This window comes from Neovison vison, chromosome 4 (assembly GCF_020171115.1).
Source record: "Neovison vison isolate M4711 chromosome 4, ASM_NN_V1, whole genome shotgun sequence".
Taxonomy (NCBI): Eukaryota; Metazoa; Chordata; class Mammalia; order Carnivora; family Mustelidae; genus Neogale; species Neogale vison.
In genome coordinates this window covers 172,134,289-172,149,805 of record NC_058094.1, presented here as the reverse complement: position 1 = coordinate 172,149,805, position 15,517 = coordinate 172,134,289, and the positions used below count along the sequence as shown (strand labels likewise).

The 15,517-nt window shown below is 35.7% G+C and overlaps 1 protein-coding gene across 1 annotated transcript in view; it reads left to right on the top strand.

Moving 5' to 3' along the window:
• Window positions 1–15,517, top strand: part of AGMO (alkylglycerol monooxygenase) — a 345,447-nt gene that overhangs the window by 158,134 nt on the left and 171,796 nt on the right. The window contains exons 6-8 of the mRNA XM_044246135.1: window positions 10,598–10,664; window positions 13,283–13,348; window positions 13,440–13,519. Coding sequence (XP_044102070.1) covers window positions 10,598–10,664; window positions 13,283–13,348; window positions 13,440–13,519 — 213 coding nt within the window. The remainder of the gene's footprint in view (window positions 1–10,597; window positions 10,665–13,282; window positions 13,349–13,439; window positions 13,520–15,517) is intronic.

Below are 15,517 nucleotides of genomic sequence, written 5' to 3'. Positions count from 1 at the left end.
GGCAGAGAGGTAGGCAGAGAGAGAGGGTGAAGGAGGCTCCCTGCTGAGCAGAGATTACCGATGTGGGGCTCGATGTCAGGACCCTGAGATCATGAGCTGATAAGGAGAAACAAATTCTCATACCAAAGACTTAGATCAGAGAGGACTGAATTGTGTTCCTTCAGATTCCTGTGTTGTAACCATAATCCCGAATATAATAATATTTGAAAATGGGGCTTTTAGAAGGTAAACGCGTCATGAGAGTGAAGTCCTCATGATGGGATTTGTGCCCTTGTAAGAAGAGACATGAGAGAGAGGATACAGTAAGAAGATTACTGTTACCAAACACTAAATCTTCTGGTACCTTGATCTTGAAGGACCTGCTAGCCTCCATCACTCTAAGAAGTAAATGTTTTTTAAGCCATCCAGTATATTGTGTTTAGTTATAGCATCCTGAACTAAGACAATTGTTTTGAAAATAGGGCAGGTGAACTTGAGACAGATACTTGTAGCATCTAATCTACTGACTGAAAATCCATTCTACATTTATAATAGTAATCAAAGTGTAGTTAGTTTTAGAATGAGTTATGTGTTTGGAGCATGTTTTATAAGACTGACAGGACTGGATATTTAAACAAGGACTACTTGACCCTTCAGTTTATTATCTACTTTTTTTTTTAAACATAATGTTACTAATGATAATAACGTGGTTCTTTTTTTCTCTGAGTATCCAAGCTGGTAATATAAAACTTGTGTTTCACTAGAATGAAGTTTTATATTGTTATGCTTATGAATGCTTCCTATTTCCCGTCTGTCAATTTAATTAGTGTTGTTAAAAAAAGAAAGTCACCTGGAATCCACCTCTTTTTGAAAGAACACATTCAGTAGCTACTTGCATGCATTTTTCCAAAGAAAAATCAAAAGTGTTATTTAAAATGTAAGCCGAGACAAATTCAAATAAAATGCTAACTTGTCTAGCTCTTGTCCTCTTGTTTGAGGAATAATGCAATCATAAGTGACAAGAATCAGTCTTCAAGATAATTTATTATAAACGTAGTCCTTTAAAACTGCTGTTTATTGTATAAACATAGCCTAGTCTCATTCTTCTTAAAACTAAGCTTTTAACTCTTTAACCCTATGGTATAGATTCATCAGAAATTTACTCCCTATGAAGCTCTTCATGATTCCAACAGTCCTGATTCCTCCAGATTGTTTTATTTCCAAACTATAAATATTGTTTTTCACTCCTCAGTGTGGAAATTCAGCTACCTTCATATTACATGCTTACTGAAGTAGAAAGCTGCCTAATCAGATAGGAAAACATTTGGCTGTGAATAAATCAGCATTTGTCGAGGATTTCAAAGTGTGAACCCAGGCAGACAAGCACACATCCTAAGAGCTCTGCTTTCTCTTGCTTCCCTGTAGAGAAATCAGAGGTTAATATGGCTGCCGCCACCATCTGTCTAAATACTTGAGTGTGTCGTCTTGAATTAACATAGCAGAACTAGTGGGGGAGGTCATTAAGATTTTATTTTTACATTTCATCACCAGATGCTCTACAATATAAATTTATCCATAAATGTTCAGATTGATTAAGTTTTTAACAAAGAGAACAATGAGTGTATAAAAATCAACTAATTCAGAACAAGAAGTAAAATTATTTTAATGTGTTAACTTGTAGTATTCATGGATTTTATTCTTCTTTTCCTAAAACTTTAAATAAGGAATTGCTATAGAATTTCTTGGTAGTAAAAAACGTATTCCTATATATGTTCCAACCAATAACAATGGACATTGTCACTCATTGTAACTTTAAGAAATAGTTAAATTACCTGTTACTAAATTGTAATTTCCATTGTTCTATTTCATGATCTTTCAAAAGATCTTAACACAGGACTTTTCATAAACTGAGCACTCAGTAAATACCTCTTAAATAAGTGAACCTCGCACAGTGATTGTTGAAGAAGCTCATGAACAGAAGAGAGCTCTCTACAGTGTTCTCCTGGGGCCATTGGTGGGATTTTTTGAAAAGCTGCACTCTAGGGGGCTAGATAAAAGCATATATTTTTACTAAAGGTAATTCTTAGCTTTTGACCTAGAAAAGAATTCAATTTGCTTCTTATTAGGTAATCTTGTGCCATTTATAAATTCAAGTGGGTTCTAAGTTCAAATACCTGTACTGTGAAATGGTAACGGAAAAGAAAAAAATGAGTGCTTTTCTCATCCTTCTCAAAAGCACACAAAATTTTTGAAAAAGAAAACTTTTTATAAAACCTTTTTTTCTGAAATAGCTCTACCCTTCCATTGAAGAGTCCACTAGATGTAAATAATCTTCCTATAGGAAGTGCCTGTGTATCACTTCATTTCCTTTTACTTCTAAAACCTAGTAAATCCAGGAAAATTCAATAAATCTTTGCAGAATGAATGGACTGGCTGACAAGAAACTACTTGGTTGGCTTATTATGCAACTATCTTTTCCTAAGAAACTTCGATAAAAATTTATAAATATAGATTTTAATTATCAGAAACACTACTTCCAATGTTGATAGAAAATGCTTTGTTACGCTGAAAAAAATAAATTAAAAAAAAAGAAAAGAAGAAAAGAATGAAATGGAAAGGAAAGAAAGAGAAAAATGTCAGCACAATGGGCTAATTTACTTTTACCCTCTAAGAAACTTCGATAAAAATTTATAAATATAGATTTTAATTATCAGAAACACTACTTCCAATGCTGATAGAAAATGCTTTGTTACGCTGAAAAAAATAAATAAAAAAAAAGAAAAGAAAAGAATGAAATGGAAAGGAAAGAAAGAGAAAAATGTCAACATAATGGGCTAATTTACTTTTACCCTCTAAAAAGTGGAGGTGTAAAGTATATAAAATAAAATAAACTTGAAAAACCAAAAAAAAAAAAAAAACTTACTGGTAATTTGGTACTCAAAATAGCTGTTAATTGGGATTCAAATATATATTTAGTATATAGGTAAATATATTTAATAAGGATAAATTTATATGTATACATTTCTATATTTGTCCTTCAGATTTTCTGTCTATAAATACAACTATAATACTAGAATATATATTGAAAGGTCATGGAAATATTTATAACTGCTTACTTTCCAAAAAGATATGCATAAGCCTATAGTTATTGTAAAGCTCTTCCCAAATGAAAGATTTTTCAAATTTTTTATTCATAAATGTACATGCAGACATGCTTAGTTGATAGACAGTTAAAAGAAGGAAAGTAAAAGAAAGAAAAGAGGGAAGGAAGGAAGGTAAATTACCATGAAATAAATAACTGATCATGGTATAATTATTAGTCCATTTAATTTTAATTTGGGTTTGTACTGAATCTTGTGATTAATCTACTTGAAAAGTCTGCCATTTTCAGACCGTATGTCAAGCATATCATTCTTAGTTAAATATAATGTGACAGTGATTTGTCTATCAGATAATAAATGTATTAGGAACAGGCTTAGTATTTCCCTTAAATACTGACTGCAGTGAAACATGGAGGCCCACAGTGGTATCAGGGTCCTGGAACATCAGTCATGAATAATGCTATAAAGAAGTTTTGACTAGTTAGAGTTAATGTCATCCCTATAACCTATGCTCATCTGAATGCAGGCATTTTCCTGCTATGGAGATTTCGTTTCACTTCACCCCCAGCCCAGTCACTCCTCAGCATCTCTCATATTGTAGGCACATTCATTGTTAATAAGTGTTCTGTAAAACACATGCTTCTTAGGACATATTTTCCCTATTATGATTTTTTCCCTTTCAGACAGGAAGCATGAATATTTGTAAGCATGTCTTACTTGGAAAGAAATTTATAATTAACTATGGGCTCACACGTTCTTTCTGAAAAGTAAGTGGTTAAAATACTCCTATAGGTTTTCAATAATATATTCCAGTATTTTTAGTACCCATTTGCAGGTAGGAAAACCGAAGGGTGGAAATATAATGTAACATTGCTAGTAGTATGCTAAAATTTGACAGAAGAATAGAATTCAGATGTTTCTTTCAAAAATGGATATAGAAAGTCTCTTCAACATCAATTGTCAGAGTGAGTGAGAAGAGGCAATTTTCTGAGCAGTTCATAAAAACAAGATTATTTTGTTTTGAATTAACTGAATTTTTGTTAAAAGCAAGTGGGGCCTTCCAACTTGTGCCTTAGTTAATCATTTCTGCACTCTTATGTGAACTACAAAAACCTAAACAATCAATATTTTCCAATCAGAAGAATCAGTGAAAATAACTAAGAAATGTATAGAATAGAATATGTTAATTTTATATGAAATAATTTCAGACAGTACATTAATTTAGAACATTTATTTTGATGCTTTACAGAGTTCAATTCAAAGTAATTTTTCCATTTTAATTGGAAAGACCTACAGAGATATGTTTTTCAGATTATATAGGGTAATCAGAAAACACCTGAGAGCTACAGTGTGGAAGGAATTAATTACAACCAATTCACAGTAGACATTTAATTATTTGATTTACCACATGTATTTACTTTATCAGTTTCTAGGGCAAAATTATTCCTGCCTGATAACCTAGAAAACAATGGAAGTTTCACTAACCTTTAGGTCTCTAAGTCATTCAGCTCACTCAAAATGTGACAACAGGGCAAGGGGGAAGAAGGGTCATAAGAACTCTCAAAAGCCATTTCAGAATCATTTGGTGATATGGAAACTGATATGGAGATTTTATATCTCTGGCTCCTTTTAACTGAAACTGAAGCCCTCATAATCCTGTACTGAGAGAACATACAAATAGTTCAAAAAATTTACCTGCCAATTATCAGCAGAATTCAACTATCCCATTATCTGCACTCTGGTTTCCTATTTTTCTGTTTTCTATCTGTCTGTCTGTCTATCTGTTGTTCTATCTGTTTGTTGTTACTGGTGGTTGGCTCCTTCATTTTATCTATTTATCTTAATTTTCCAATTCACTAAATCATAGGTCATGTTTGGATTTGCTCTCTGGGCTTTAAAGGCCAAGGGCACTCTAGACTCATGTTTTGTCTCTAGTCTTGGGAATGACCACTAAGGAATGATCATTCCTTAATGTACCCCTCCCTCCAATTTCCAAACTAGAAGACAGGAATTACACAATGCTTCCCTCCAGAACTGGAAAATGATTAAAGTACAGCAAGTCATATATACCCATGAAGGAGAGGACATTCTCACCATTGGGGTACTGTTCTGTGCATTGTCGGATGTTTAGCAGCATTGAAACCCACTACCCACTAAATTACAGGAGCACTTCCTCCAGTGTGACTGTCAAAAGTATCTCCAGACATTGCCAAAAGTCCCCTGGAAGCACAGTCATCCCCATTTAAGAAACACTACTATAAAGGCAAAAGGGTTGGGAGGGCTGTGAGGTGGATTTATCTGCTCAGTACAATCTTGTCGGGCAGTCATTCTGTGCAAGGCCATGTTGCATGTGCTGTGAGACCCTTGAAGAGGAGCAGGGTCCTGTTTCTGTCCTCGCTGAACTTTCAATATTGTAGAGGAAGTGAATACAAATAACTGGAAATCAGAATAGCAGGACATAAAAATTAGTGATGTCTCAATATGTATTCAGAAAAAGGCAAACAAAATTATCATTCGAAAAATCAAGGAGAGTGTTTCAAAATGTAGGTAGAACTTGAAAGAATAGCAGAATTCCAACAGGTCGAGATGGGAGGTTAAGGTCTCTGAGGCAGAAGAAAGAGAACATTGGAAATTGGTCTTGAGGGAGAATTTGAACAGCTTTGAATTTGACATGGTTTATTTAGTTTATTCAGTTCATTATGAGGACCCTTTCCTTCCAGTTCACTTTATTTTTGATGAGGACCATGACATGATGAGAAGATGACAGTATCTATGGGCCCTGTTCTCTTGTTTTATATTTAACTCCTTTTCCAACCTCTGCCATAAACTGTGGGGAGAGAAGTGAGTTTGTGACCAGTACAGCATAAGATCCAGAGCATTTCTGCTGGATAAAATTTAATCAATACAATGATTGAAGCTTATTATTATAAAATTGTTTTTATTTATTTATTCATTTATTTATCATCAGATATACAAGAAATGATCCTTTTGGAAAACAATGCTTTCAAGAAATAGGCAGAAGACATATTACTGTTTCCAAAGTTTGGCTGAGAAATTAGCATCCAAGTTTTAATAGTATGGAAACTGAAAACACCATATAAATAAGAGGGGCAAAGGAAACAATCTAAAGACCTTTGCTTGGAACATTGGTTTTTAACCTCTGAGTATTCATCTACTCCTTTGAGTATATGATAAAAACAGTAGTTTCCTCCCAGAAAAATACCCATCGGTACATACTCAAGAAAGTTGGTATAACACTTAAGGGTGTTCTTGACTTTCTGAAGCCCATTCATGGCCTTTCTAGGCATCCGTGGTTCTCAGGTTATAGAACTCTGACAGAAGACGACAGCATACAAGACTTAGACAGTGCTTTGTGGACCTATGAAGACCAGAAGTGCCTAAAATCCCATGAGGGGGCAGTTTAGAATCTGAAACATCTAGGCTCCTTATAAATACTTGGATTTCTTTTGACTAGGATGTAGTAAAAAAGTACTTAGTTATTGTCCATGAAACTTCTAAAAGTTTAAATTACTTTTATTTGATGGAAATGTTTCTGAATCTCTTAGAAACAGTATAATAGAAAAAATAAAAAGAATCCTGAGTTGAAATCAAGAAGATTTTAGGGCTTCTTCCAAGCTGTTTGAACTTGGACTAATAATTTAACTTCTCTGAGCTTCAGTTTTTATGCTTTTTAAAAAATAACAAAGTATGGGACTGTGTGGTTTTTAAGTCCTCTGTTATAAAATTCCATCATTTAAATTAGCTTATCTAAATGTTAAGAAATAAGACAGAAAAATAACTTTCTAAAAATGACAATAGCTGCAATTACTTCCACAGTAACATATTTTCAGGAAGTGATTCAAAGCTAGATGTGGTTGAATTGCTAAATGACTGAATTTGCAAAAGTGGGCGATAATTAAGTCATTATGCTCAACCCGTATTACTTATTGATGACTTCTCCATGATTTTGAGTCAGAAGAGTTTTCTACAAGAGAGGTTCTAACTGGGCTGTCTGAATGATGAATCATTCCCCACCGAGGTGGTCTTCCTCAGCTCCAAGGTACTCATAGGCAATACCAGGAAATTTGACTGTGGTTGCCTGTGTTGTACTTGGCTTTTAACTTTAAAAAGGGAGGGGGGTCTTTCAATATTGATATCACCATGGTTCAGCCTATAGGAGCAAAAGATTTTCTTGGAGGAAAATGGCTTGACATGAAAAAAAAAAAAAAAAAATATATATATATATATATATATATATATATATATATATATATATATCAGCCAGGGCTCCAATCATATGAATGCACTCACCATTTGTGTGGCTTTAAATCTGGCTGCACACATGCCAGGACCAAGGATCAGAAATGCATCTGGGTAGCAGAAGCTGGTCAGTGTAGTCTCCTCCACCCCCTTTTGTTGTCTGTTTTTGCAACATATGTTAGGCACCAAAGGGACAAACAAGGATGAAATGGTTTTCTCCTTTTCCATCTGGTTCTCTGCCAGAGATACAAAGCCCGAACAAAGCATCAGATTTCAATGTTCTGACTGCTGAGAAACCCCACTTTCTTGTTCTCTATCCATCACCATTCTTCTTCTTAACAAATATTTTTCCACCAAGTACAAAGCAATGGAGTCCATTAAAATACAGGGCTATTTCTACTTACTCCCCTCCCAATCCCTGGTCATTAATACTCCCATTTGTGGGATAATACCTTTTGTGGCTTATTTGATAGGAATGTAGTCTGATGTAAGTGCTATATACTCATAGTATTTTGAACTCCTAGAATTAAAAAAAAATACAGATAGTTCTTTGGGTATAAATAAATTCTGTTCTGTGAGTTACCAAAAAGTCTGTTGTTTGGAGCCCATAGGCTATTTCTCGTGGAAATAATTTTAAAATGGTGATAAAACTCCAAGATAGAAGACAGAATGGGTGGGGGAATGGGGGAAGGAGGCAAAGAAGAAAGGAGGGATGGAGGGAGAAGGGAGAAGGGGACAGAGGCTAAATCAATACAGGACACAAAATATTACACATCCTTTGCACGCAAACATTTGTCTGCTCCATAATGGAAACTAAAAACCCCTTAGAAGCAGGCAAAGACTACTTCTTTCAAGTGCGTAAACAATGGGTTCAGTAAGGAGATGGTGGTGGCACCTGCCCTCTGGAGAGCTACAGGACTGCCAGGTGGCAATGTTGCTGCAGCTTCTACCTCATGAGGGTATGGGACCCCACAAGCCGGGGACAGTGTGACTACTGCAGCTGTTCACATTAGCAGAGCAATTTTTAACTGAGTGTTTTAATGTCTGTCAGACATTGCCAAAACATGATTAAATCCCACTGTATAAGGAGTTGCAATCTAGAAATTTGTTTGGGACCTAAAGATCTATTAAGGCTAACAGCATTACTGTGTATTACTAGAGTAATAATTGCTTTTATGTGAAATTTTATCCTGAAATTTTTCAAACATTCAGAAAAGTGGAGAAAATAATAGAATACATTTATATATATCCATCATTTCAATTAAAAAATCATTATGATTTTGATTCATTTTCACTGGTTATCTTTTTTTTGCTTTTTCTTTATTCACTGCCAAGTATCTTTTAGCAAAACATAGATCTCATGTCATGTATACTTCAGTTATACAGCTCGAAAAAATATTACATCTTCCTACACGATGGCAATTCCAACATAATTTGCAATAAAAACAATATTTTTAATTGTGTAATAACCCATATATAATCATTGTCTTAACCCTTCTTGCCTATAAAATGTCTTTTTTTGTTTAGTTTTTTCAAACCAGTATTCAAAACAAGATCACCACACTCCATTTAGTTGTTATGTAACTTAAGTATCTTTTTATCTTGAGCAGTCCCATTTCTGCTTCTACCATGTACCACTGACCTGTTGCCAATTCATGTTGATGTCATGATTATTAGGGGATGTTTTTTCCCCTTGAGTGTCATTTAACTCATTATTCCTTATATGTCCTCGTATGTATTCCTTGTATGTCCTCTAAGAGGAAATTAACTCCAGGGGTGAGTAATTTCTTAAAATACAACAGTGTTTTGATTTTGTCATTAGTAGGCTCTAACAAATCCATTTAGATATAATTAAAGTAAATATTCTATTATTTCCCATGATTGATGGAATAATAGTGTAATCAAAATTAAAAGGGTTCCCGTATTGCTTAATGTTGATTATATAGCACACCAAATGTCTTATATGTGGCCTGCTATTCTTTTTTATGACACCAACCTGGTTCCTACACTCCTTACAATTTGCAGACTCTGGCATGGGGATCCTTACTGAGAAATGTTGAGAGAGAACTTTAAAGAGTTATAGACCACATTATGAAGGGTCCTTAACTGCAAAGATAAACACACAAAGAACAGGCCCCTTCATATATTTGACTTTTAATCATGCCTCTAAAGTGGCACGAAGATGGTGCATCTACAGATAAAAGATCACTTGGGATTATACTCAAGCAGCATCACCCTATTCAGTCATTAAAAGCTGTTGCTACATGCTGAGTATTGGGTGAAACCAACTCTCAGCTCACCAGAAAGCAAATGTAATACTATTGTTTTCCCTTTCCCTAGTTATGTGCTAGTTATCAAAAATCACAAAGACACGGCTGAAAGGTGAAGAACATGAAATGACAGGGGACCTTAGAGAAGTGAGCCCTAACAGTGGTGGTGTATGAATACTGTGCTGCTTATAATACTCAGAATGTTATTGTGTAGATATTTTTTAATATTTCCCTTTTAAACATGAGGAAACTGAGTTATGAAAACCTTAATTTGAGGCACCTGGGTGGCTCAGATGGTTAGGTGTCTGCCTTCAGCTCAGGTCATGATCTCAGGGTCCTGCGATCCAGCCCCATGTCGTGGTTGGGCTCCCTGTTCAGCTGGGAGCCTGCTTCTTCCTCTCCCTGTGCCTTTCCCCCTGCTGTGCTCACTCTCTCACACTCTCAAATCAATAAATAAAACCTTTAAAAAGAGAAAAAGCTTCAGTTGTTTTCCCAAGATCACATAGTAATAAATAGAGGCTTTAGAACTGAATTTAGGCAGCCTAACTCTTAACCTGTCTACCACTATACTGCCTCTTAGTATACAGTTAGAAACTTATTGTTATTATTTCTTTATTTGAGAGAGAGAGAGAGAGCGAGCATGGAAGGTAAGGGAGAGAGAGGAAAGAGGGAGAGGGAAAGAGAGAATCTTGAGCAGGTTCTACGCCCAGTGTGAGCCCAACGCTGGGCTCGATCTCACGATCCTGAGATCATGACCTGAGCAGAAATCAAGAGTTCGACACCTAATCCACTGAGCCACTGAGGCACCCCAAAGCTTATTGTAATTTTTATGTGTATACCAGGAAGTAGAGACACTTCTTCTGACTCTGAGACCAACCTTGAAACTTGAAATATCTCTTATACCTCATGGGCTTTTAACATGAATATATGTAGACATTTATTGATACCTGTGTGTATAAATATAAATATTGCTTTTGTTTTAAACAGGTCATCGATAACCTTGGTCCTTTGGAACTGATTATTAATACTCCTAGCCATCATAGGGTTCATCATGGTAAAGAAATTCAATCTTTTTTTCTTTTTCATTTCCTTAAAAACAGTATTATTTTGTACCTTTTCATCACAATTATTCAGCATAGTCACCATGCACTGTATAAGTAGGTATCCCTTCACCTGGACAAGTCTCATTTCCAAAGCAAAGATTGGAGGGAAAACAAACAAATGATGACAAAAACAAAACAAAACAAAAAACAACAACAAAAAAACCCACCTTCCTTGAATTTTCCTTTTTGTCTAGATCTCAGTTGTAATGGAAAACGAGTTAACCACCTGAGGGGATGCACACTTTCTACATTGAAGGTGTCAGTTGAAGGTCACTTCCTGACCCAGTGCTGAGTTTCATTCCTATACACAGCCAGAAAGCCTCTGGTCTTGAAAATTGTTGGGACTTCAGGAAAGCCTAATAAACAGCAACTCACTTTCTTGCTGAAATTCTGTAAAGTGCATTAGCCTGACAAAGAAAAAAATCCCGTGTGGCTAGTGCCTAAGTTTTAAAGACAGGGTAAGACTTAATAGAAATGTTTGCATGTGTGCACCAAAAGACCTGTAGAAGAATGTACATAACAGCATTATTTGTAATAGAAAAAATAGAGATAAAATTAAAATGTTTATCACAGTAGAATAGAGAAATTGTAGATGATGCATGTAATGGGGAATTATGTAGCAATAAAAATGTCCAAGCTGTTGCAGCTTGGGATGGCCAGAATAAATCTCACAATGTTGAGAGAAGGAAGACGTGATAAAATGGTAAATATTGTTGTAGTTCTTTTATAAATTTCCAGGCACCATAGGCAGCACTTGTACACTGCAGTCCTGCCTTCCCTAGGGACAGGTCCCTTTCCTCCTGGCAGGAAGCAGATGGAAGCATAAGCCTCACCCTTCCCCACCAAGGACTGGAGAGGGTGGAGTCAGGCTGCATATTTCCTCTTCCAAATTCCTTAGGCATTTCCTGGAGCACCTGAGTGGCTCAGTTGGTTAAGCATCTGACTCTTGATTTTGGCTCAGGTCATGATCTCAGGGTTATGAGATCAACCCCATGATGGGCTCCTCACTGGGCAAAGAGCCTGCTTAATATTCTCTTTTTTCCTCTCCCCATCCCTACCCCTGCCCATGTTCTCTCTCTCCCTCTCTAAAAAAGAAAAAAATAATCCAAACTCCATAGGCATTCCCCAGCTTCAAGGAGACTGTTAGTGAGGGGCTGGAGAGGCCAAGGGTTAGAGACTGTTCCTTCATGTAAAATTAGGAAACATAAGGAATGGAGAAGAGTAAGTTCACATTGAAGAAGAAATAGTTGCTAGTGTCCTCTGTTTGACTTCAGGGCACCTTCCCACTCATGTTGTTTCGTATCTGGGTTTCTCAGCCTCAGCATTATTAAAGTTTTGGACCCAACAGTTCTTCATTTGGAGGTGGGAGGTTGGGGTGGGACTAGCTGTTATAGGATGTTGGTTGGTCTCTACATACTAGATGCAAATAATATCTGCCCCTAGTTGGGACTCTCAGCTGTCTTCAGACATTGCTGTATGTCCCCGAGAGGCAAAATGTTCTCCATTCCCAACCACTAAGCAGAACCACTGCTTAGCCCACATATGGCAATGGGTTTATGTCTGTGTAGCCACCCCACACTGCTTGGGGTGGTTGGGGGAGGTTGTCTCTTGTGTCTTCGCTTTCAAACATATATTTGCTTGTAGAGAAAGCATGTGAAGAAATGATACATAAAGACAGTCGAGTTTGTTGAGGGCAGTCACTTGATGGATTAATATTTTTTTTACTTTGATTTACATGCATGTGAATATAGTACTGCTTAAGCAACTTTTTTATTATTAAAGAAACTATGCCCAGCTATTTCCATTTAAATTGTCATTTGAATACTTTGGAGCAGGAAAACTATGTATGTTTTGTCTTAATAAAAATAATCAAGGGTAATTTAATTTTCACTTATGTTTTTTATGATTTTTTTAAAATTGCCTCACTTCAAGTAGAAAATTTTCTTCCTGTAAAACATGCAGAGAAAAGGGGTAGAGATAATAACTCACTTAAAAAAATGCAAATAAACACACATTATTTATCTTATTTCCTATTGCCTTTGTTTTGTGGGCCATTTAATCTTTAATTACTATTCTTTGATAGTCTTAAAGTAAAATTACTTGGAATTTATCCTAAATGTCTAAAAAACTAGAAAATTATGAGAAAAAAACATTTTTTTAAAAATATGGGATAGGTTGGGTTATGGACTTTGGGGAGGGTATGTGATATGCTGAGTGCTGTGAAGTGTATAAACCTGACAATTCACAAAACTGTACCCCTGGGGCTAATAATACATTATATGTTAATAAAAATAATGAATAAAAAATAAATAAATAAAAATACGGGATAATTCTAAATATATGTAGTTTTAAGGTATTCTTTGCTCTTTTTAGTAAAATTAACAAAAAATAAATACAATAAAACCAGCTTATTAGCAAATAATTAATATTGTCAGTGAAAAGAGATTCCTAGGAAAATCATTTTGTTTGATGTCTTAATTTTGTGAATGGGTCCTAAAATACAATAAAATGTTTCAAAAGCATAACTTCATTTTTCAAAAAAACCCTTTTTTAAATATTTGTTTTATAGGCAGAAACCGTTATTGCATAGACAAAAACTACGCCGGCGTTCTTATTATATGGGATAGAATTTTTGGTAAGTAAAATGTATATGAATTTAAAAATAGTAACTTAGCTCCTAAACTTATAGAAAATCAAAGATCATATCCTTAATGTTTATCTTCCAGGGACATTCGAGGCAGAAAATGAGAAAGTTGTATATGGTCTAACACATCCCATTAATACATTTGAACCATTCAAGGTGCAGGTAATGTAACTGATTTTATTCTTTCTGAATTGATTATATCCTTTCATAAATCTTCTAGTTAAAAGAACAATCAGTTGTCGAAAGGTGAAAGTACATTACACTATCCTGAAAATAAGGTTTTTTAACCATAAATAAAGTCGGAAGTAATTCTGGCACTCCAACAAAATCTGAATCAATTTGGGCAAAATGCATTTGAAAACAGCTCATTAAAAGAGCTCATTAAGAACTCTTAAATATATCTACTACCGAGAATTTTTTTTAAAATAGCTCTTTAGCAAACATATTTCTTTCTCAGAACAAACCTGAAATATATTCATGTATTCAGAAGGCGCAGTAGTAAATGCATAACTAAGGCTGATACCACAGTAAGAAAAATATTTGCTTCAAGGCTGCATGACTCTGGTTAGAAATTCAACATGAGGCTTTTGCCCCTACTCTTCTTGGACCTAAATGTCAGGAGCTATTACAAGTTGGTTAGGTCTACGCATTACCTCACCTGCGAAGACTCATTGCACTGGACCAGTTTTCGCTTAGACATGTGGTATTGGTTGTTCACTGATCTCAATGGCTGGCACTAGAGAAATGAAGAATGTCTGTGAAGCTCCGATCCGTCAGCAACAGATCACCACAAGCACTCCTGGGGTTAGGAACTAGTAAATGAGAAAAAGATAAGAATGCTTGAAGAAACTGAAGAGGTCAGTCAGTGACAGCTCTGTACAGGGGACCAGGTTTACAACATTCAGTAAGGGAGGAAATTTACAGGTTCATGTGCGGTCTGCTTTTTGAACATTTTTCTTGGAAGTTTTTAAGAAATTTAAGATAACAAAATAAAGTGACATTTATTGAACCTTTACTATGTGCAGGGTATTGCTAACTGGTCCACACAAATGTCTAATGTAGCCCTTACTAAAACCTTATAAAACAGGGATTCTTTTTATCCTCATTTTTTAGAGGATGAAACGGAAACTGCCAGGATTTAAATAAGTCAGCCAGCTACACACAGCAAGCTTAACCAAGGAGGATTGCAGGCCAAGCCCAAGACTTGCCTAGCTCCGTAACTTTCGCACTGTGCTACCTCATTTCAGAAAAAGCTATCACAAATTGCTTCCATTTTTCAAATGAAAGATATTTTTATCTCACACTTCAGAAGAGAAAAGTTGGTTATTTTCTTCCTCAATCATAGACCACTCCTCTCTCTGTGTCTCTTTCTCTGTCTGCTGGGCATTACTAAAAATATATCTCTCCGGAGAATTTTAAGAAATATTTCACAGTACTTTCTTAATAAGGAACTTTATAGAATTGAAATTAACTTAAAAATAACACATTGAGAGCTACCTCTTCACTTGGTCTAGTCTTATCTCTCTAATAGGGATATTAAAAAGGAAATAACCAACTTGGTCTCTGTCCTCTGGGAAGGAGCCTTTGAAACTTCATGTGCATATGAATCATAAGAGGATTAAAGTGCAGGTTCTGTTCTGCAGGTCTGAGGTGTGTCCAACATTCTGTATTCCTAACAAGCTCCCAGGAGATGCGGAGCCTGTTGTTCCCTGACTGATCCTTTAAGGAGCAAGGCTTTGGGAATGTACACTTCTGCTGAGACAAAGGGGATCATATATGAGACAGACTGGGAGACTGAAAACTGTACAACAGGGAGTTAGATGATCAGTATTTGGAGGGACCCAACATTCAGACAGCCACAGTATTTATGAGCGGCTGCTGAATCTGTGTTAAGGTTCAGTGAACCAGGCCTCTGCCCTCCTCGAACCATTTCCATATCACAACCGTGTCTGAGGCCTAGGCTTCTAGATGCTCTCTTACATTGTCAAAATGTCATATGGGCATATAGTGTTAATCAGGAATTCTTGAACCTACAAAAACATATACTTACTTTCACTTGTATTCCTTTGTATTCAGCTAAATTTCTCACCTTTCCCTCAGAGGCATCAAAAGCAAGTAGGATGACCCCCACTAGTAGAAGAGGATTTCTTCTTCCTCTTT